The sequence below is a fragment of the Medicago sativa genome, chromosome 8 (genome assembly GCF_051527215.1).
Source record: "Medicago sativa cultivar Bolivia chromosome 8, Bolivia_mono, whole genome shotgun sequence".
Classification (NCBI taxonomy): domain Eukaryota; kingdom Viridiplantae; phylum Streptophyta; class Magnoliopsida; order Fabales; family Fabaceae; genus Medicago; species Medicago sativa.
The window spans coordinates 29,066,559-29,084,659 of NC_140756.1; the positions used below are offsets into that span (position 1 = coordinate 29,066,559).

At 32.8% G+C, this 18,101-nt stretch overlaps 1 protein-coding gene across 3 annotated transcripts; it reads right to left on the minus strand.

The window, feature by feature from the left end:
* Positions 1-9,061: 9,061 nt before the first annotated feature.
* On the minus strand, positions 9,062-16,975 carry LOC146898177 (cellulose synthase A catalytic subunit 3 [UDP-forming]-like). Of its 3 annotated transcripts, none has more exons than XM_085735567.1 (15): positions 16,795-16,975; positions 16,111-16,197; positions 15,744-15,939; positions 14,707-14,927; positions 14,508-14,622; positions 14,222-14,396; positions 13,317-13,583; positions 12,885-13,230; positions 12,629-12,766; positions 12,343-12,468; positions 12,041-12,253; positions 11,634-11,898; positions 11,183-11,385; positions 10,461-10,811; positions 9,062-9,838 (listed from the first exon to the last, which is right to left on the minus strand). In XM_085735567.1, exons 2-15 carry the CDS (start codon positions 16,135-16,137, stop codon positions 9,254-9,256), a joined length of 3,228 nt encoding a protein of 1,075 aa, XP_085591693.1. In that variant the 5' UTR covers positions 16,138-16,197; positions 16,795-16,975; the 3' UTR covers positions 9,062-9,253. The 3 variants fall into 3 exon arrangements, with proteins under 3 accessions (XP_085591693.1, XP_085591695.1, XP_085591696.1); XM_085735569.1 differs by having other exon boundaries at positions 16,633-16,975; XM_085735570.1 differs by having other exon boundaries at positions 16,427-16,854.
* Positions 16,976-18,101: the final 1,126 nt, after the last annotated feature.

An 18,101-nucleotide genomic window follows, 5' to 3' on the forward strand; every position in this document is an offset into this window, starting at 1 on the left:
AGGCGTAAGCAAAGAGTTAGTCAGATCATTCTATGATTGTGGAATGATTAAAACAATGTATCTTCAAGAAGATGCATGAAGAAAAATTCATGAACTAGAACTTCTTCCAAAAGATATAGGCGAAATCGCTTATAAATTCAATAATAGCTTCGCAAAAGGTAAAGAGTTCTTTTTATCTTTTACTTCAACTTATCCATGGTTCGAAGACGATGAAGTTATTAAAGCCAGACACTTAATCAAGATTGGCATTTCAAATCATTCATATCCAACAAATGATGGAAGAGATGTAGATCCAAGACCAGAATGTTTTCTGCATCAAATGGAAAAATTCTACGATACTCTCATCAGATTTGGAGTAAAATTACCAAATTTCAGGGTAATAACTGCAAAAGAAAGTTTTCTAGTCTACAGTGACTCAAGAAAACAAGCAAGAGAAGAACACCTTCAGCAAATTCTAAAGTTCGAAGAAAACTTTAGTGGGCTTGAAGCAGACTTGGGCCGTCTACCCGACCCAATCCAACAAGAGTGCTGCCGACACTTTCAAAAATACAAAGGACACCAATGCAAGTGGTGTGCAAAAGACATAAATAACGTGGCAGACAAAGAATCGTTGTATGACAGTGACGCTTCACCAAACAACGAAGAAAATGTAGAAAATTAGTGGGCATGGGACCCATTTAGAGATAAGCCTTATCTCTAAGGCAATTATGTAATATAATTTTCTTTGTCGTTTTCTTCTTTCTGTCATGTCATTTCTTTTCCGTGTGCTGTAAAGGAAAGAGACGTTGTGCCAACTATGAAGGCCAACTTGTGAGTCTCTCATCCTATAAATAAGGGCCTCGAAGCTCATTTGTAACCACCATGTTTTGAGATAATATAAGTTTTTCATAAACTTTGCCTCTTAGTTTTTCTTTAAAACTAATGGTCCTATAGTGGTAAAACACTATAGTTGAGAATTCTTGAGGTAATACTCTGGAGGAATTCGCCCTGAGTTGGGATAAACTCAACACAAGCAGAAAAAACTGCTGAAGAAGATCAGATTGCTGAAGCAAAACAACCCATATTTCTGAAGAAAAATCAGGTATGAATTTATCAAGAATTATTATAAAATATGTCTGAAGTTTCATATTTTGAAGGAACATCTAGTTATCATGCTGATAGCATAATAGATAATAAAATTGAAGAAGCAGATTTATCTTTAACTGCTGAAGAAAATTTTAAAAGAAAGTTTAGTAAACTTAAGGAATTTTTGTCAAGAAAAAATATTCTAAAATTCGGAATAATGGTAGGAGAGGAAGCAATTCCAATTGAAACAACTAATGGAAAAATAGTTATATCAACTATAGATAAACAACAAATCGATAAAAGACTTGGAAAATTTTCTGAGAACGAGAGAAAAAAGATTGGTTATATTCATATATCAACCATTCAAATTCTAATCAAAAGTACCTTCATGAAAGGTATTGATTCACCTCTAGAAATAGCTCTAGAAGATTCTAGAATTAGAAATAAGAAACAAGCAGTAATTGCAAAAGGAAATTGCAATCTAAAATATGGAAAGATAAAATTTGATATAAATTTACAGATGGGATTATCCCTAAAAGATATAGATTTGAATAAATCTATAGTTTTTCATTATAAACTAAAAGATTCAACATTTATGAAAGAAGGTAATCATCCTTTTACAATTTACTACAGAATTAATTATGCTTTGAGTAATTCACATCATAGCATAGAATTCATAGGGAAAGAAACAATTCATATTGATGAATTATTTACACCATTAATTACTTTAGAAACACCAATATTTAAAGATATCACAAGAAATAGTTTTTCTTTGATAGAAGTAGAAAAGAATATGTTTGAAGAAACAGAAAAACCATTGTTTAGAAGCCAAAGCCTTCGAATAACATCACCAAATAGAGATCAAAAGGATTTTAATAAATCATTAAGTTCTCGAACTATATTTGAAGATGATGCCTCATCCTCAAATAACACTTCATTCGAACCCCCTAGGAAGGATTTCGAAATAAGCAGAGAAAAAGAGCTTAAGGATCTGCATGATTCTATAAAAACTCTATCGATACAGGTTAATAAGATTAATCAAAAACTATAAAAAGTCAAAATGCCTGGAATAAATCTAAAAACAGAGTTACAACTCTATAAGCAAAAACTAGAAGAAATAATTTCTGAAATAAATTATCAAAATACAAGAATTATGTTAAAACAAATTCTTTTTGCTTCACAAGATTTAATAATCTACCATGTAGATTCTATTTCTAAGTTATTAGAAGAAATAGAAGATTCAAATACTCTTACAAGTATTCAGCAAGAAAAAGCAAAAATGCTTTTAGAACCCTTTCAAGGTTTAGCAAAAATCGAAAAAAATGTTAAAACAAATAAAAACTGATCAAATGTTAGAACAAGAAAACCTCCGCTGGAGAATCAACAATTAGATATGCCTGGATTAGATCTTATAACAGAATTAAGACTCTTCAAAAAAAGGCTAGAAGACATAGTCTCTGAAATAGAATTGTATTATGAAAGAATTGTTTTTAAACAAACTCTTTACAATTCTAAAGAATTTGTTATATATCATATAGAATATATTGAAGATCTATTAAGAGATACAGAAGATTTAGAAAATCTTACTCAAATACAAAAACAAAGAGCTAAAACACTCTTAAAACCTTTTCAAGGATTATTTAAAATCGAACAAATGTTAAAAGAAGTTCGAGAAAATTCCGCTGAAAACCCCACTCCAAACCTGAAAATGTTAAAAGAAGTTCGAGAAAATTCCGCTGAAAACCCCACTCCAAACCTGGTATCAGAGCAGGAACACAATCCTAAGGGATAAACATGAAAATAAAAATAAAAAAGAAATTAAAAAATATTTTTTATATAAAACAAAAACTTTTTAAAATCGTTTTTCCAAATAACCGATTTAAAAAGACATCTACGTGGCACTCTCCCATTAAGCCACATAAGCGACTTTTCCAGAAAAGTCATAAAAACAACTGCACCATAGCAGTCCCCTCTTTTAATTTGTTTGTTTTGTCTTTCTTGGTTGCAATTTGCAAAGACAGATTAAGTAATTAGCTCAAATATTCACGCACAACATTCATAACAAGAAAGTGAGGGGCTTTTTCCCATGAGCAGATCTTTTCAACAATAAAGAACCGCCAATTATAATGTACTCCCTCCGGTCATTATTATAAAAAAAAATTCAAAAAAAATTTTGGTCCTATTTATAAGAAAAAGTTACAACTTTTAAGATGTAGTTATTGCTTAAAAGACCTTTTTACCCTTCATTTAATGGTTCTTTTTTTAATGTTAGTGGGTGATTTAATGTTTCACAATTTTCTATGAAGGTATATTAGTAAAAATATCCAAAAAGTTACATTAATCAATGATTGTATTGGTTTTGATGTTTTTTGTTTTGTTTCTTATAATAAAGACCGGAGGGAGTACTATTTGCCACAATTCAAGGAGGTTTGGTTAAAAAATAGGAAGTGAACAATTACACCATACAATAAACACTTGCCAATTGTATCTGGAAATTTTCGTGATGCTATCTCTCACTGTAAATAGCATTTTCCTTTTCTAATATCCACAAACAAGTGATGTGTCTTGGGCGGGGTAGCCCTAATGGTGGACCGGAGAAACGGCAATTCAAGACATCATTTTGTAAATATGTTTGGTTCGAGGGTTTTGGTGGGGAAAAAGGAAAGGGAATTTTTTAATTTGGTGTGTTTCGTTTAATTTTTAGAAGAGGGGGAGAAGACGATGGGCAAAACCGCTTCAAGATTCATTTTTTTACTCCCTCTTAAATTGGAGTTTTTTTGGAAGGAAGGGGAAATTATCTCTTTCTCAGATGCATTTAACAAATTGGATCGAAATCCAGCAATCAAACAACAAAAGAAAAAAGATTTTCCTCAATTTTCATAACCTAATTTCCCCAAAATTGAACAAAATAATATGACCATGTATGAATCAATGCGTGATGCTTGTCTTTATGTTGTTATTATATTCATAGTATTCCTGCATACAACAATTTTTATTTCTGGAAATCCTTCGGTCCTGAGTCTTTTTGGAAGAACTTGGAATGAAGCAGATGAAGATGAAACTCACTATATTTTCTTTTTTTATTTTGGAATTTTATTTAAATAAAAATTAAATTAAAAAGTATATTTTTTTCTGATTTGGAATCGCCACGTAAGCACCTAAAACATCTAATTAAGCAGCCAAATTGCCACATAAGTGTCTTTCAACAGACTTGAACATTAACAAACTTACATATTACTCACTAACCAAGTTCTTATATTAACAGCGGAATTCAAAGTTATGTTCGTATACCATTTGAGTTGAATCCTTACCGGCTAAACGATTAATACATGTAACTTGACTAAAATATTATTTAAATAGAGTTTTGATCCTGGAAGACGAATGTCCAAACTTTTCTTTAAAAGGGTAAGTTATTCCCTCTCATATTTTTTAGTGAATCAGATTATGTTGAACATACAATTACCTAAACTAATTTATATTCCCATCTTATCTATGGTCAGAGTAGCATCCACGAGGTTAGAGTAATACACGTTTTAATAAAATCGTTAATTATTATATTAATTTTAAAATAAAATAATTTTGAGTAATATACTTGTTCCATCTCTAATCTTTAGTCTTTTTATGTTTTAACATACAAATTAAGAAACAATCAATTTATACAAACATAACCAATTTATTCATAAGATAAAAAAAAAAAAACAGAATTATCCTAAAAATAAAAAATCAAACACAAAAATCCACGATCAAACACGAGAAATTGCAAAATCAAACACAAAACAAGAAATAGTTTATAGTCTACACTTTAATAATTATTGTACTATATTGTTTGGTGGAGATTTTGCTACCGTAGTGCCTCGAGTAGAAAATGAATATTTTTTTTTTAATGGCAAAATATACATATATATATATTGTTGATTTAATCAACTAAAAAGATATTCAGTATGTGAAATTGAAGAAATGATGAGTACGAGTTTGATTACTTATTTTAACTTTGTTGGAAGAGCTCAAGATCGTTACAATTCAAATGTCTCAATCATGTTTTACTTGAAACAAGTTTATTATTTTAGGGACCTCTCAAAAAAAGTTTATTAATTAGGGTTTAAATTCATATCGTCGTAAAAATTTGGTTGTCTTACGTATGGAAAATACTTGTATGGTCACAACCATTGATGCACATTATTTGGACACACTCACTCATAAAAATACACATTATTTAATTCTTCTCTTGTCACTTTTTTTTCCAAATATATGTGTCTGATTAGAAAATATGACCAAATAGTTGTGAACATGCACGACTTTATCCTTAAACATCATAGGTTAAACAAGATATTACATCTATTTTAGTGTTTACGTTCACCAAGTAGTCTCAACTAAAATGTTTTAAATATCAAGGTTTAACCATATGTCACATATCAGACAAACCTACAGTTATAATCATTATTTTTCCTCTCAACAATAATTATTATTTTTGAATTCAATATTACCAAATTATCACAAATCAAATCATCTTATGAGTTAATGAAACGTGACATTCAATCAATCATCTTTAAATTGATTTCTGATAGATAAAAAATCTGATGACCTTGTATTATTAACAAATAGGTTAAATTCAAAATATATTTAACGTTTAAATGCATTTTGATCCTTTTATTTTAATATAATTGAAATTTTAGTCTCAACATTCTTAAAATTACTATTTTGGTACCATTATACAGTTTTTGAATTTTTTTTAATCCTCCATCGTTTTTGTTGATTTTTCAGACAACACATATACATGACACATCAGTGTCACGTCATTTAAGTGGCAAATCACCAAAAATAATAGAGATTAAATCAACTCAATAAATATATAACATAAAACCAAATTAGTGGTTTCAAGAACAACGGACTAAAATTTAAGTTAATTTAAAATAGAGAGACAAAAAATGCATTTAAGCTTATATTAAAAAAAAACATGATGAGCTTGTATAGACAAAAAAAAGATAGAAAACGAGAGTAACACTGGCTTGAGCCCAACCTTCCGTAATCATCATGGGTCATTAAAATAAGCGAAATGCTAAAGAGTACCTTTAGGATATTGGTTAAGAGGATAAAATTATAAATATTGCTTTGAAAAATGGTGAAAAGTGATGAATTAGATTTTTTTAAAAGTTAAAATATTATTGAATCTAATACAAACCTACTACTAGGGATACTTGTTAACATAACCCTTAAAATAATAATAAGCTTACACAAATTAAAATAACAATTAACAATAATCTAAGGTCCTATCTTTCTAAAAAATAATCTGAGGTCCTATATCATTTAAGACCTTGAAAGCTTACCTTCGTAGTGAAGAAACAGGATGAAATAGAGGAGAAAGAAAGATGGCTATGAGATATAAGAACTAAAGAAGAAAAATTATTGTCGAAAAAAGGAGGAAGAAAGAGGGAACCTTAACCAATAGAAAATTTCTCCTCTTTTTCCATGTAGTTCTTCAGTTTTATCTCTTTTCCAACTCTCCTTTGCTCATATTTGTTGTTCCTATTTATACTAAAAAAAACTAGAATGATATGATCCTTGTTGGACGAACAAGATGCTAAAATTGAAAAGTTGATGGGGCCAAAGATCAAAATTGTAGTAAAATATAGGGTAGTTGGTATCTGCGTCATTATGAAGCACGAGAGTGGAAAAAGTAAAAAGTAAATGATAAATAAGAATTGGGATGATACTCAAAATATCAAAATAGTTGTTAGGACTTAGGGCACATACTTGCTGTTTTTCTTTTGCTTGTCACTTGGTGAAAGAGGGAACGTGAAACAACATAGATATACAACCTTGCATTGGATTTGTGCTGAATTTCCACCTTATACATGTAAAATATAATTCACTATTAACGCATTATATGTTAAGTGTTATGATAGATTGATTAATTCATTATTAAAACTTGAGATGTTCTTGAAGGGTAGGTGTCTAAAAATTGTTACCGTTCTGAAATGGCCCACATATTGTAGACCAGATTCTTGTGCATTGAATATTCATATGTTAATAGAATGTATATTGTTAGTTCATTTTATGTAGAGAAAGACTAAGGATCTGTATTTCTTTTTCGATAATTAAAATTTTATTGATAAAGGTCTGAACCCAACATCAAAGCAAGGAAAAACCCACATTCTATGAAGGGTTGCAGAGAGCTTACACAATCATGTGCTTGCAAGTTGGACAAAACACCATACAAAAGTTTTGATACACCAAAAATGTCATAGTTCTAAAGGCTACACTTAGCCAACAAGATAAATAACAATTAATCCAAAGAAACCTAAGGCACCAAGATGTTTGGTCTGATAAATTACAGATAGCAAAACTCTAAATGGCTACCCTATGGCACACATGGTACAACCTGTTAGAAAGGAAAAGTAATTAATAACCAAGCCAAAGCCACACCTTACAAGTCACACCTTATAATTAAGAGTTTAAGGATCTGTATATCTAATTGATAGTTAATTTTACTTGATTTATAATTTGTATAAAGGATTTATATTTTATAGTTTGTTGGGACAACTCATGGGATAAAGAGGTGTTATAGCAACGGCGCAATTGATGAACTATAGGTCAAGTGTCCTAGAAGAACTATGTGCAAGCCTCAAATATAATTTAAACCATTCATGTGAACGGTGCATGAATTCAAAGGAATTGAAGCAATTAGCCAATGCGTGCAAGACTCCATGTGTCTTGATGAGAAGGAAGACAAGACAATGGATGCAATAGTAGAAGAATAGTGTTTTCTTTATCACAAACACTATTCTTCTAGTATTGCATCCATCTCCTTGTCTTCTTTCTCATCAAGACACATGGAGTCTTGCATGCATTGGCTAATTGCTTCAGCATCCTTTGAGTTCATACACCGTTCACATGAATGGTATAAATTATCTTTTAGACTTGCACATAGTTCTTCTAGAACACTTGGTATATAGTTCATCATTTGCTTGTTAAGTGTGTCCAATAACTTATGAGATAACTTTGGTTCTCTCTCTAGTTGAAAATTAAAAAAAATTAACTTCTTTGGTTCTTTCTCTAATTAGAGGGTGTTAATATGTTAATCTCTCCGGTCTTGAATATAAGCAACAAAACAAAAAAAATTGATGGTTTTGAATATAAGAAAATGTCAACAACTTCTATCATATTTAATGTTATTATTCCTAAATTATCCTTCAATAAATGTGATTTTATTTTTTTTCTTTTCATGGATCAAGTTCCCATGAAGGGTAATTTAGAAATTGCAATTGTATTTTTTATAACTTTGAGAGAAATAAATGACATCAACTAATTTTCTTAAAGAATGTGATTTTTTTTTTTGTTGCTTATATTCAAGACCGAAGGGAGTATATGTTGGTGTACAACACAAATAGTTGTTACTTAAACAACCGTTTTTTGATAACCTGTCTAACAACTAGATATACAATGCAATATGAATTTTGGCATGAAAACCAAAGAAAATAATAAATAAAAACTAAAATGACTTAGCATAAAAAGTTGTTCATTAAATTGTCCTAAAATGATTGTCAATAAATCATTTCTACAACACAAAAGGACCGCAAACATCTGCCGTCAAAAAAAGATTTGATATACACCTTGCAAGTTGAGTTGGTTTGTTTACCCAAAACTATGTAATTACAATAGTTTTAGTATTATTTTTTCCTACTGTGGTTGAATAAAAACTATATTAAAATATCTATAAAAAATAAGTTGAGAAAATATATAAAAATAAAATAAAAATTATGACAATATTCATATGCATTTTTCAAGTTCTTTTCATAAGTTTTTCAATATAGTTTACAAAAACAACTTATATACAATTTAGTTTACAAAAACTATTTAAAGTTATTTTATCTTTTGCTATTGAAATAGCTTATGCAAGCTTATATACAAGCGCTTATAATGATAAGTGTTTGTGCTATAAGTTCCAATTAAGTTGTTTGTCCTAACAGGACCCTAATGGTGTACGTAAAATAACAAGTTTACAACTAAAACAACTTCAATTGTCAATAAAAAAAATAAAAAATAAAAACTAAAACAACTTCACTAATTTTAGTCCTCATGTATCTACAATAAACTGCACATGACTTGAAAGATACATGCAAATATAAAACCTACCACAATTATATAATTACAATCCCAAACACCAAAGCATATGCTTTTTTATTTCGGTCTAGCAGTTAATTCCACACTCCTCAGCTTTAGGACCAGTGACTCTTGTAGTAAACGGATCAACTCGAACCCATAATAGAGAGAAAATAGACGCAAGAAGAATCGACCAGACCACAACAATGGTCGGCGTTCGATTCTGGCGTCCCATAAGACCTTTAAGGAAAGGGTAGAGATGAACGATAACCCAAAATGCAAAGAAAAGTTTACCAAAGAGTGGACCCCATGATTGGTAACCACTGTTGATAGCATAAGATATACCAGCAACAACTCCAACCAGGTTTATTATGAGAAGCGTTGTTGGAGGAATGAGAAGTGTTGTCCATTTGAACATGTAGAGTTCTGCGGAGTCTCCGTCTTCATCTGATGCTTTGGAGGTGACGGTGAAGTTTGTGTCGATTCCGGCAAGTACTTTTAGTAGACCTTGAAACACGGCAAAAAGATGGGCCGACACGCCACCGATAACCCAAAACTGTTCATTTCTCCACCACTCGTCGATTCCAACACCACTCCATCTCATCTCGAGGATTCCGGTTGCGAAGATTGAAAGAAAGAGAGAGATAAACCATATACTAGCTAAGTTGCTAATCTGCAAGCAAAATAAAATTAGGTTAGATTACGTTCTGTTTTACATAAGATAAGAAGACAGATTTAGATTCTTGTCCCACATTCGCACAGTTGTTGAGCCCGACCAATGGAATAAGACCAGACCGCTCATATTCGGATTGTATTTTAGTCAAGATACAAGTAACCCAATCATCATCCGAAGGTCAGAAACTCTAGATTTTGTGACTGCGTCTTTTCTTTAGCAGCAGTCACGGCGAGTCTACTAAGCACTGACACAGACACGAACGTCTGACTGCCACTAACACATAGGCACCTGAATTAATTTAGAAGTGATTGGATGTAACCACATTTGTTCGTGTCATGGCGGTGCTACATAGATCCGAGTCCATAAAAAGACAGTTTCAGTTCACAATGTCATGTTGGTTATGAAAATATTTTTGGGAGTCCATAAAATATTTTCTTCAAAAATTTTCAATTACTTCATCCAAACACACGCTAAGGATATCCTACTTAATGCCTTTCCATTTTAGGATAAATTCAACAAAAAAATTATTTACTAACTATAGCTTAATCATATCTGATTGATTGTCCTTAATCACTTGTTTAGTTGCTGGATTATGCATATGAAGAAAGAAAAAACAAACCTGAGGGATGATGAACTTGTTCGTGAGAAGACAGACAGCTGGCAAGGTACAATACATGAGAAGGGGAATGGCAGTGACTGGATAAATCGTGGTGTTAATGTATGCAAACCTTTCAAGCCACTTTAGTCTTCCACCATAACCATACCAGATGGGACAATGTCGGCTAAAAAGAATTTCAACAGAACCTAAAGCCCATCGAAGCACTTGGTTTAGACGATCAGAAAGATTGATGGGTGCAGAACCTTTAAATGCTGGCCGCTTAGGCATGCAGTATATAGACCGCCAACCACGGGCATGCATCTTGAATCCAGTAAGAATATCTTCTGTGACGGAACCATAAATCCATCCTATCTGTTGAACATAAAACAAATAGTGATTTACCATTTGAAAACATTGTTAGTTTATAGTTTAATTTATTTGATCAGTAATCACTAAATGAACTATATGTTAGAAATAATCTGCTCAGTTGATAGTATTAGAATGTGGCTGAGAACATAAGCAAAGATCAAATATTATCTATGAAGCAATGTCAAAGACATGGACACTGTGAACAAGACATGAACCTCCTTTGGGTTTTATTTTTATTCATTCGTATAGACACCAATAATAATTTAAGAAAATGAAAGTGATTGAATGTAACTACATTGTCGATCCCCAGACAAACTTTTGATCTGAAGTGCCAAGCTACATAAAATATAATTTAACATAAGATAACAACACACCTCTGTTCCCCATTCTGATTTATCCTCATAACCACAGCTGATAACATGAATAGCCTCCTTCAGAAGAGTTTCTGGAGTAGCATTCTGAGGAACACCACCATTCTCCATCAGCGTAGAGTCAACAAAAACAGATGATTGGCCGAATCTTTTCTCATAGTCCTCTCGTGACATACGTTGTGCTCTCTCATCATCAAATCCAGAACCTGAAAAAATATACATAACAATTGCTAAATAAAATACCTAAATCATATTTTAGGAAAACTGTACATGTATGATTAAGTTAACCCAATTTTAACATGAGATACAACACTCCAAAGAAGCAAGAAAGCAAGCTACATTTCTTTTCCGCAACTGAAAATGACAACGTTAAATATGGCAAAAATACTTGTTAAAAAAATATGGCAAAAATAGTTTGAACTATGGAACTATTATGCAACGAATGCTGGCCTACCTTCTACTCCTTCTTCAATATCCTCCAGACTGAAGATCGGCACAGTTGGGTCGACGTGCTTGTTATACTTTTTCTTGTCTGATCCTTTCTTACTAGATTTTGAACTCTTCTTTCTACTTCCACCACAGAGTGATGACAGAAACCCAGGCTTTTTATGTTTCACTTTAAGAGGAGGTTCTTCGCCGTATAAAGCCGTCCTATTGAAGACACATCCAGTACCGACATAAACAGGACCTTGAATGCCATCCAAACCTCTCAGATTTATCTGTTCAAGAAGTGTAAAGTTTGATGAAAACAAGTTCTCAGAAAGGGGGAAAAAAATGGTTAAGAAAACATCAAGAATAGAAAACAGTCAGAGAAATCATACAACATCAACAAAATCATAGCAACATAGTTAAGATGCTTACGTCAAAGAAAACAGTATTACGATTGGCATATCGATCGTTCCTATCAATACCATCAAACCTCTGTGGAAACTGGACATAGCAAACATGTTTACCGAGGTTGGGATCCATCATAAAGCACATAGCCTCCCTCAAAGCCTTGCTGTTGTTTATGTAGTGATCACAATCAAGATTCAATAAGAAAGGTCCATTAGTAAGGACAGCAGATACTCGAACCTGCACAAATTAGATTAACCACAACCAGTGAGATAACTATGTCCAGATACCGAATTCCATGTTGTCTATTGAATGAAAATGTTACTCACAAGTGCATTCATGGCACCAGCTTTCTTGTGATGTTGGAAACCTGGACGCTTTTCACGAGAAACATAGACTAAACGGGGAAGTTCATTGCCATCAGTGTCAAGTCCTCCACTTTGGCCTAAGAAAACCTGCAGAAGATATCAAATGTAACATTAGTAAATGACATGTTTGCACTTCTGTCACTCATACGCAATCCGGTACAAATTAGAAATTTACACAATTGGTCTGAAAGGTCAAGGGTAACATGTAGAAGTGATTTGCTACACTCATCAAAAGAACTCAACCAACCTGGATCATTCCCGGATGGTCTCTGACGTTATTTCCAGGCCACGGTGTACCATCTTGCATTACCCACCCTTCTTCCGGAACTTTCGTTGCCTTCGCAACAAGTCCATTAATACGAATTTTAAATTCTTCGTATTCTCTCTGAAAAGTAAAAGGGAAGTAAAATTATAAGATACACTTATAAAATCCAATACTTGTGCAAGTAGCATAGACGAATGTTGAGCCAGCGGAATAATCTATTTGTACGTCAACCTCTTACCTTCATTGCTCTACGATCCTTGACAAATGATGTCTGAACTTTATCCTTCAAGTAATCAATCTTCTGTGCGAAGTACCACTCGGGTGCACGGGGTTCAATATTATACTTCTTGGTGAAAGGAACCCATTTTCTCGCAAACTCTGATGTTTCAGCAAGAGCTTCAAATGTCAACATAGCGGCGCCGTCATCAGAGACATAGCAGGAAACCTTATCCACTGGATAGTCAACTGAAAGAATAGAAAGTACGGTATTGGCAGTCACGAGTGGAGGCTCCTTTAAGGGGTCAACGGTACTGACAAAAATGTCGACAGCCGCTAGTTGAGACGGTTCTCCTTCCCGATCATATCTATACAAGACCCAGATTGTGTATCAAAAAAATATCAGAATGAATCAGAAAAAATATTAATTGTGATGAAGTTTAAAAGGCTGTACCTTAGTGCTAGTCTATCGAGATATGTTTCGCGGTTGACAGGAAGCCACTTAGGGAATTGATCCAATATCCAGGATATGGCAAACCAAATCTCGCATATAACTGATACCAACCATAATGCATATGCATTGCGGACCGGATTTGTCAACCGATAATGCAAGAAAATGCAAAGGACAACCAGTCGCAGAACAATGACCAATCGATATGGATTTATCCTAGATGATGGAATAGAAACCTTCCTGGAAAGAGGCTGCCGAGCTTCATCATTCCTGCATAACAAAGAAAACTAAGCTCACGCATGAAATTTTAATTGAAATATTTTGGTTAAAGAACAACGAAAAACTAAAAAGTTTCTACAAGACTACATCTGGTCACTATTATAAGCAAAAAACCATTTTTTAGGTTCAATAAATAACTGATGTATTTGGTCAATATTGACCAGATACATCAGTTCTTCACTGAACCTAAGTGACTTTTTGCTTATAATAGTGATGGGACGGTGTATAACAGTGTTGATTACCAAACCCTCTTGGAATGAGTCATGAATATGATATAATATTACAACAACAGATTATTAACAAAAGAAGAATAATAAATATTGCCTCAGTCACACATGCCGTTGAAATAGGCACTTGATGCCAATAGAGCAATGAGTCAGGAGGAGGCTGCCAATAGTGATAGACCATCATAGTTTCTAGCGAAAAAATACTACCTCTGTCTCTAAATCTAAGCACTCTTTCGGAAAAAATTGTCCCTAGATACAAGTCCTACTTCAAATTACTAGATAGTAGATACTGATAACTTGGGAGACAAGTTAGAGTTGAACACATCATCTATATATGAAATGGACACATATAATTTGAAAAGGGGCTTATAATAAATGAGAGATAGTAAAGGAAATACTCACAACAATGAATCATCAAATACATCAGATCTGGCATCAATATCTCCAGCCCCTCTTTCAGAAGCAGCTTGGCCTGTGCTCATTGGAGCAGCATTCTTTTCTGGCTTCATCTTCCAGCCGTCAACTCTTTCTCTCCATGCTACATTGCCCAATTTTGCGTCAACAATCCTGGTATTTGCTGCACAAGAATATAACCAAACATCTCAAATCACAATCATACAGCTAAAGAAAGAAAAACAGATATCATAAGAAATGAAAATGAGCATTGTAAGAAGGGGTAGAAAGATACGAGATTGATTAACATCGGACGAATATGGAAGACTATGGACACGCTTCCCCCCACCAGCTACGGGTGATGACATTGAGAGCCTCTCAGGGGAGCCTGCAGAAAACTCTCCAGACACCTGAAATTGAAAACATGCCAAATTTCATTCAGAGGCCCGTAGTTGAAGGAGAAAGACTGCCATTTAGGGAACTAATTGAATGACCTCCTGTCCACTTGTCAGCCTAGGAATGTGATTGTGAGAAACTTCCTTATCATAATTTGGAGTGCCAAGCTCTCCTGATCTCCCGAGTGTCAACTGCCACCCCAACATGCGCTCTGAAATCTTCTGCTTTTGGTTTTGGTTTTCCAAATCATAATTGAATTCAAGAGCAACATCATCACCGCCTACCTCCTCTTCACTATCTCCAATAACTGCAGGACTTCCTGTAATCAATAAGTGAACTAATTTACCAACGGAAATATCACACGAGTATATAAATGACATCTTCTATAAACCATCTGGTAATTAGTAACAATAGTGCTAGTGTGATATACTCCTAACCAATAACACTCCATATAAGTTTATACACTTTGTCTTTGTCTAGTCTCTAGAGATTATCTATAGAGATAGAATATCCTCTTCAGTGGTTCATTGAGTAAATAGCCTTTAAGCTAAAAGGATATGCTCTCTCCTCTTCTTCACTGGAAATTAGTGTCAATTAGCTTCCAAGCAAAGGTCATGTTTTTCAAATGTATTACAATGTTCCTTTGTTTTTATAAAATATTAACTCATAGAGAAGATAACTACGATTACAAAGAATTGAATAATAAGGAATCCTCGTTCGCATAACTACTTCATCCTTCAACATGTTTGTTTATAAGGTAAAACCCCTTTAAAAGACATTGTACTGATCACCAACTAAAATATTTACACCTGATTAATATTGAACCATACTTTGCCATAGTCTTTTGAACCTTCCCCGTATAAACGAGGAATGGTAAGAGCTAACATATGAATATATGACAGATAATGTGTTACGGATTTAATTCAGATACACTGTTAATGTAAAGATTGTTACACCATCGATCAATCATAAATATTATTATATTAAATCATTAAAAACGATTGACTTCAATTACAACTACTTCTAAAATCACAAACATGATTGTCTGTGATTTGCTGACTGTGTAAAACTTTTTACACCGACAAACTAAGGTGTATATGAAAATTAAACTCAAAACATTTTAGATTTCGTTTACCTTTATGCCTCTTGTATCGGGTTTTACACTGAAGACAAGACTGTTTCCCATCTTTCCTTTCATACTCATAGCAAAGCCGACAAACAGGAAAAGCACAAGCATCACATGCAATGAATGGTTCGCCATCAACCGTCTTCCCAATATTTTCCCCGCAAATCTTGCATGCTTGATCACCCAATGTTGTCATTGGCTTTCCCTAAGTAATTAGAAATGACATTAAAAAAAAAATCACAAAGGGATCAAATAGTACAATTCAAATAGTTCATCAACAACTACACCTTAATAGCATAGCATCATAAAATATTTGGAAGAAATCAAAATCATCAAATCAAATAAAAAGATTCTTGCTTTACTAATAATCACTCACCCCAGCTTCCCCTTCTGGCTCCATCATGGTGATGAACTCTACTTAAACTTTTGATACACTCCCACTTCAGAAACAGCTCCCTATTCTCTGTATAATTTGAAGCTCATATCAGTCCAATATAAGAAAAGAAAAAAACACTTTCATCGTCAAAGACAACAAAAATATTCTAAAAAAAAAAAAAAGTTTCTTGATTATCATCGCATTATAATTAATTTAGAAACAATAGTCATTGATAAGGTGTTAACATTGATAATATAAGTGTATGTTTGGTCCACTGTATTTAGAACGCAGCTTTTGCAAAATCACTATGGCTCACCGTGATTCTGACATATCAACCGCGATATCAAACATACAGAAAACAAATAGAGTCATTTCTCATTTTTCTTCACGGTGACCGAATCATGATGGCTCATAGAACATATCTATCGTGAAACCAAACACACAGATAAAAATAGACCCATTTTTCAGTATTTTTTTTTTCACAGCCACCAAAAAAAATTGCACGTGCAAACGCAACTTTACCTTAAAAAAAACAACCTTTTTCACCAAACAAACAGATGACTCAGAATCTGAAAAAACCCAGATGGGTTTTTGAGTAATGAAATCAAATGAACAAAAAAAGTTAAACTTTACACCTCCCAAAAGGAAATAGATAGTGAAAGTGAGAGAAGCAAAGTAACTCACCCAAGGAACAACACAGTGATGATGATGATGATGATGATGATGATGTGTGAGTGTGTGAATGAATAATGAGAGAGAGAAAGAAGCTTTGTGAAGAAGGAAGGGACAAATGTCACTCATCCGGAGTTCACAACTGACAGGTTTCAGGTATACGCAGAGAGACACACTTGTGTTGAATTGAAACGGCTTTGTTGTGTTGTGAATGTGTGTATTTGTAACGCACACATCACACACACATAAAACATTTTATTTATCCCCAACATTTATTCTACAAAATCTTACATTAATTATTATTAAATAAAACTATATTTCTGACAAAAAAAAGAATAAATAATGCTTATTTCATATATTCCTTATATTTTGTGAAGGAGAAAATAGTATGGTTGGTTTTTGTCAAAAAAAAAAAAATAGTATGGTTGGTTCAAATCGATTTTCAAAATGATAAAATTTTTATTGGTTCAGTTTTGATTGTTTTTAAAAAATGTAACCAAATCAAACTAATCGTTTTGAATCAATTTTGTTCGATTCGGTTGATCAGTTTGTTTGAAAGTACAATTAAAAAAACATTTTTCACATATATTCTAATATTACATAGAACTTTGTATTTTATATTTTGTTTTTTATGTTCTTAGTTTTTCAAACAACTTTGTAGAATTAAGAGCATGTTGAATGGAATGGATATCTCTACAAAGGAATATTTTGTAGATTCTATTGTAACACGTCATCTTGAAGCGACTCGCTCATTTTTTAACTCTAATTGTGAACTCTAAAGAACTAATATTAGATGAGATGAATAATTGAATAAACAGTATTGTCAAATGAAGACCAAAATGATGAAATTGTGAGTTGAAACTATGATACAAATTGTGAGTAAAAATAAGAGCAAAGACACAAATTTGTGAGAAAAAATTGAGTGTAGTTTATTACTCAATCAATCATTTATTTTTAGTTATTTATGTAAATGTAAAACAAAAATAAATAAATAAAATAGCACTATCATCTTAAAATTTAAACAAGAAAGATAGAAATTTCAAAATTTGAAGTTAAGATAATGTCTGTAGTAAAGTCAAGTGTTGCAGTACCAAAGAGGTGTTGTTGTACACTTGTGTTGTACTTTGGTATACTTTGTGTTGTTGTGTTAGATTGAACCAGTAAAAGGGACCCTCCCACATTGCTTTTTGTTACTTCTTCCGTCTTAGACCATTTGCAATGGTTAACCCCGGTGGAGGCTAACATGAGGGAGCCAATAGGTCCCTCATCTAGTGAGGGAGCAAAGATGCTTTTTTTTAACCGTAGGATTAAATAAATGG

Coding starts and splice junctions, on each gene's coding strand:
- LOC146898177 (XM_085735567.1), bottom strand. CDS start 16,137: ATGATGGAGCCAGAAGGGGAAGCTGGG. Junction 12,767..12,884: donor AGGATCGTAGAGCAATGAAG/GTAAGAGGTTGA, acceptor TTTACTTTTCAG/AGAGAATACGAAGAATTTAA. Junction 11,899..12,040: donor GTAATACTGTTTTCTTTGAC/GTAAGCATCTTA, acceptor CTTCTTGAACAG/ATAAATCTGAGAGGTTTGGA.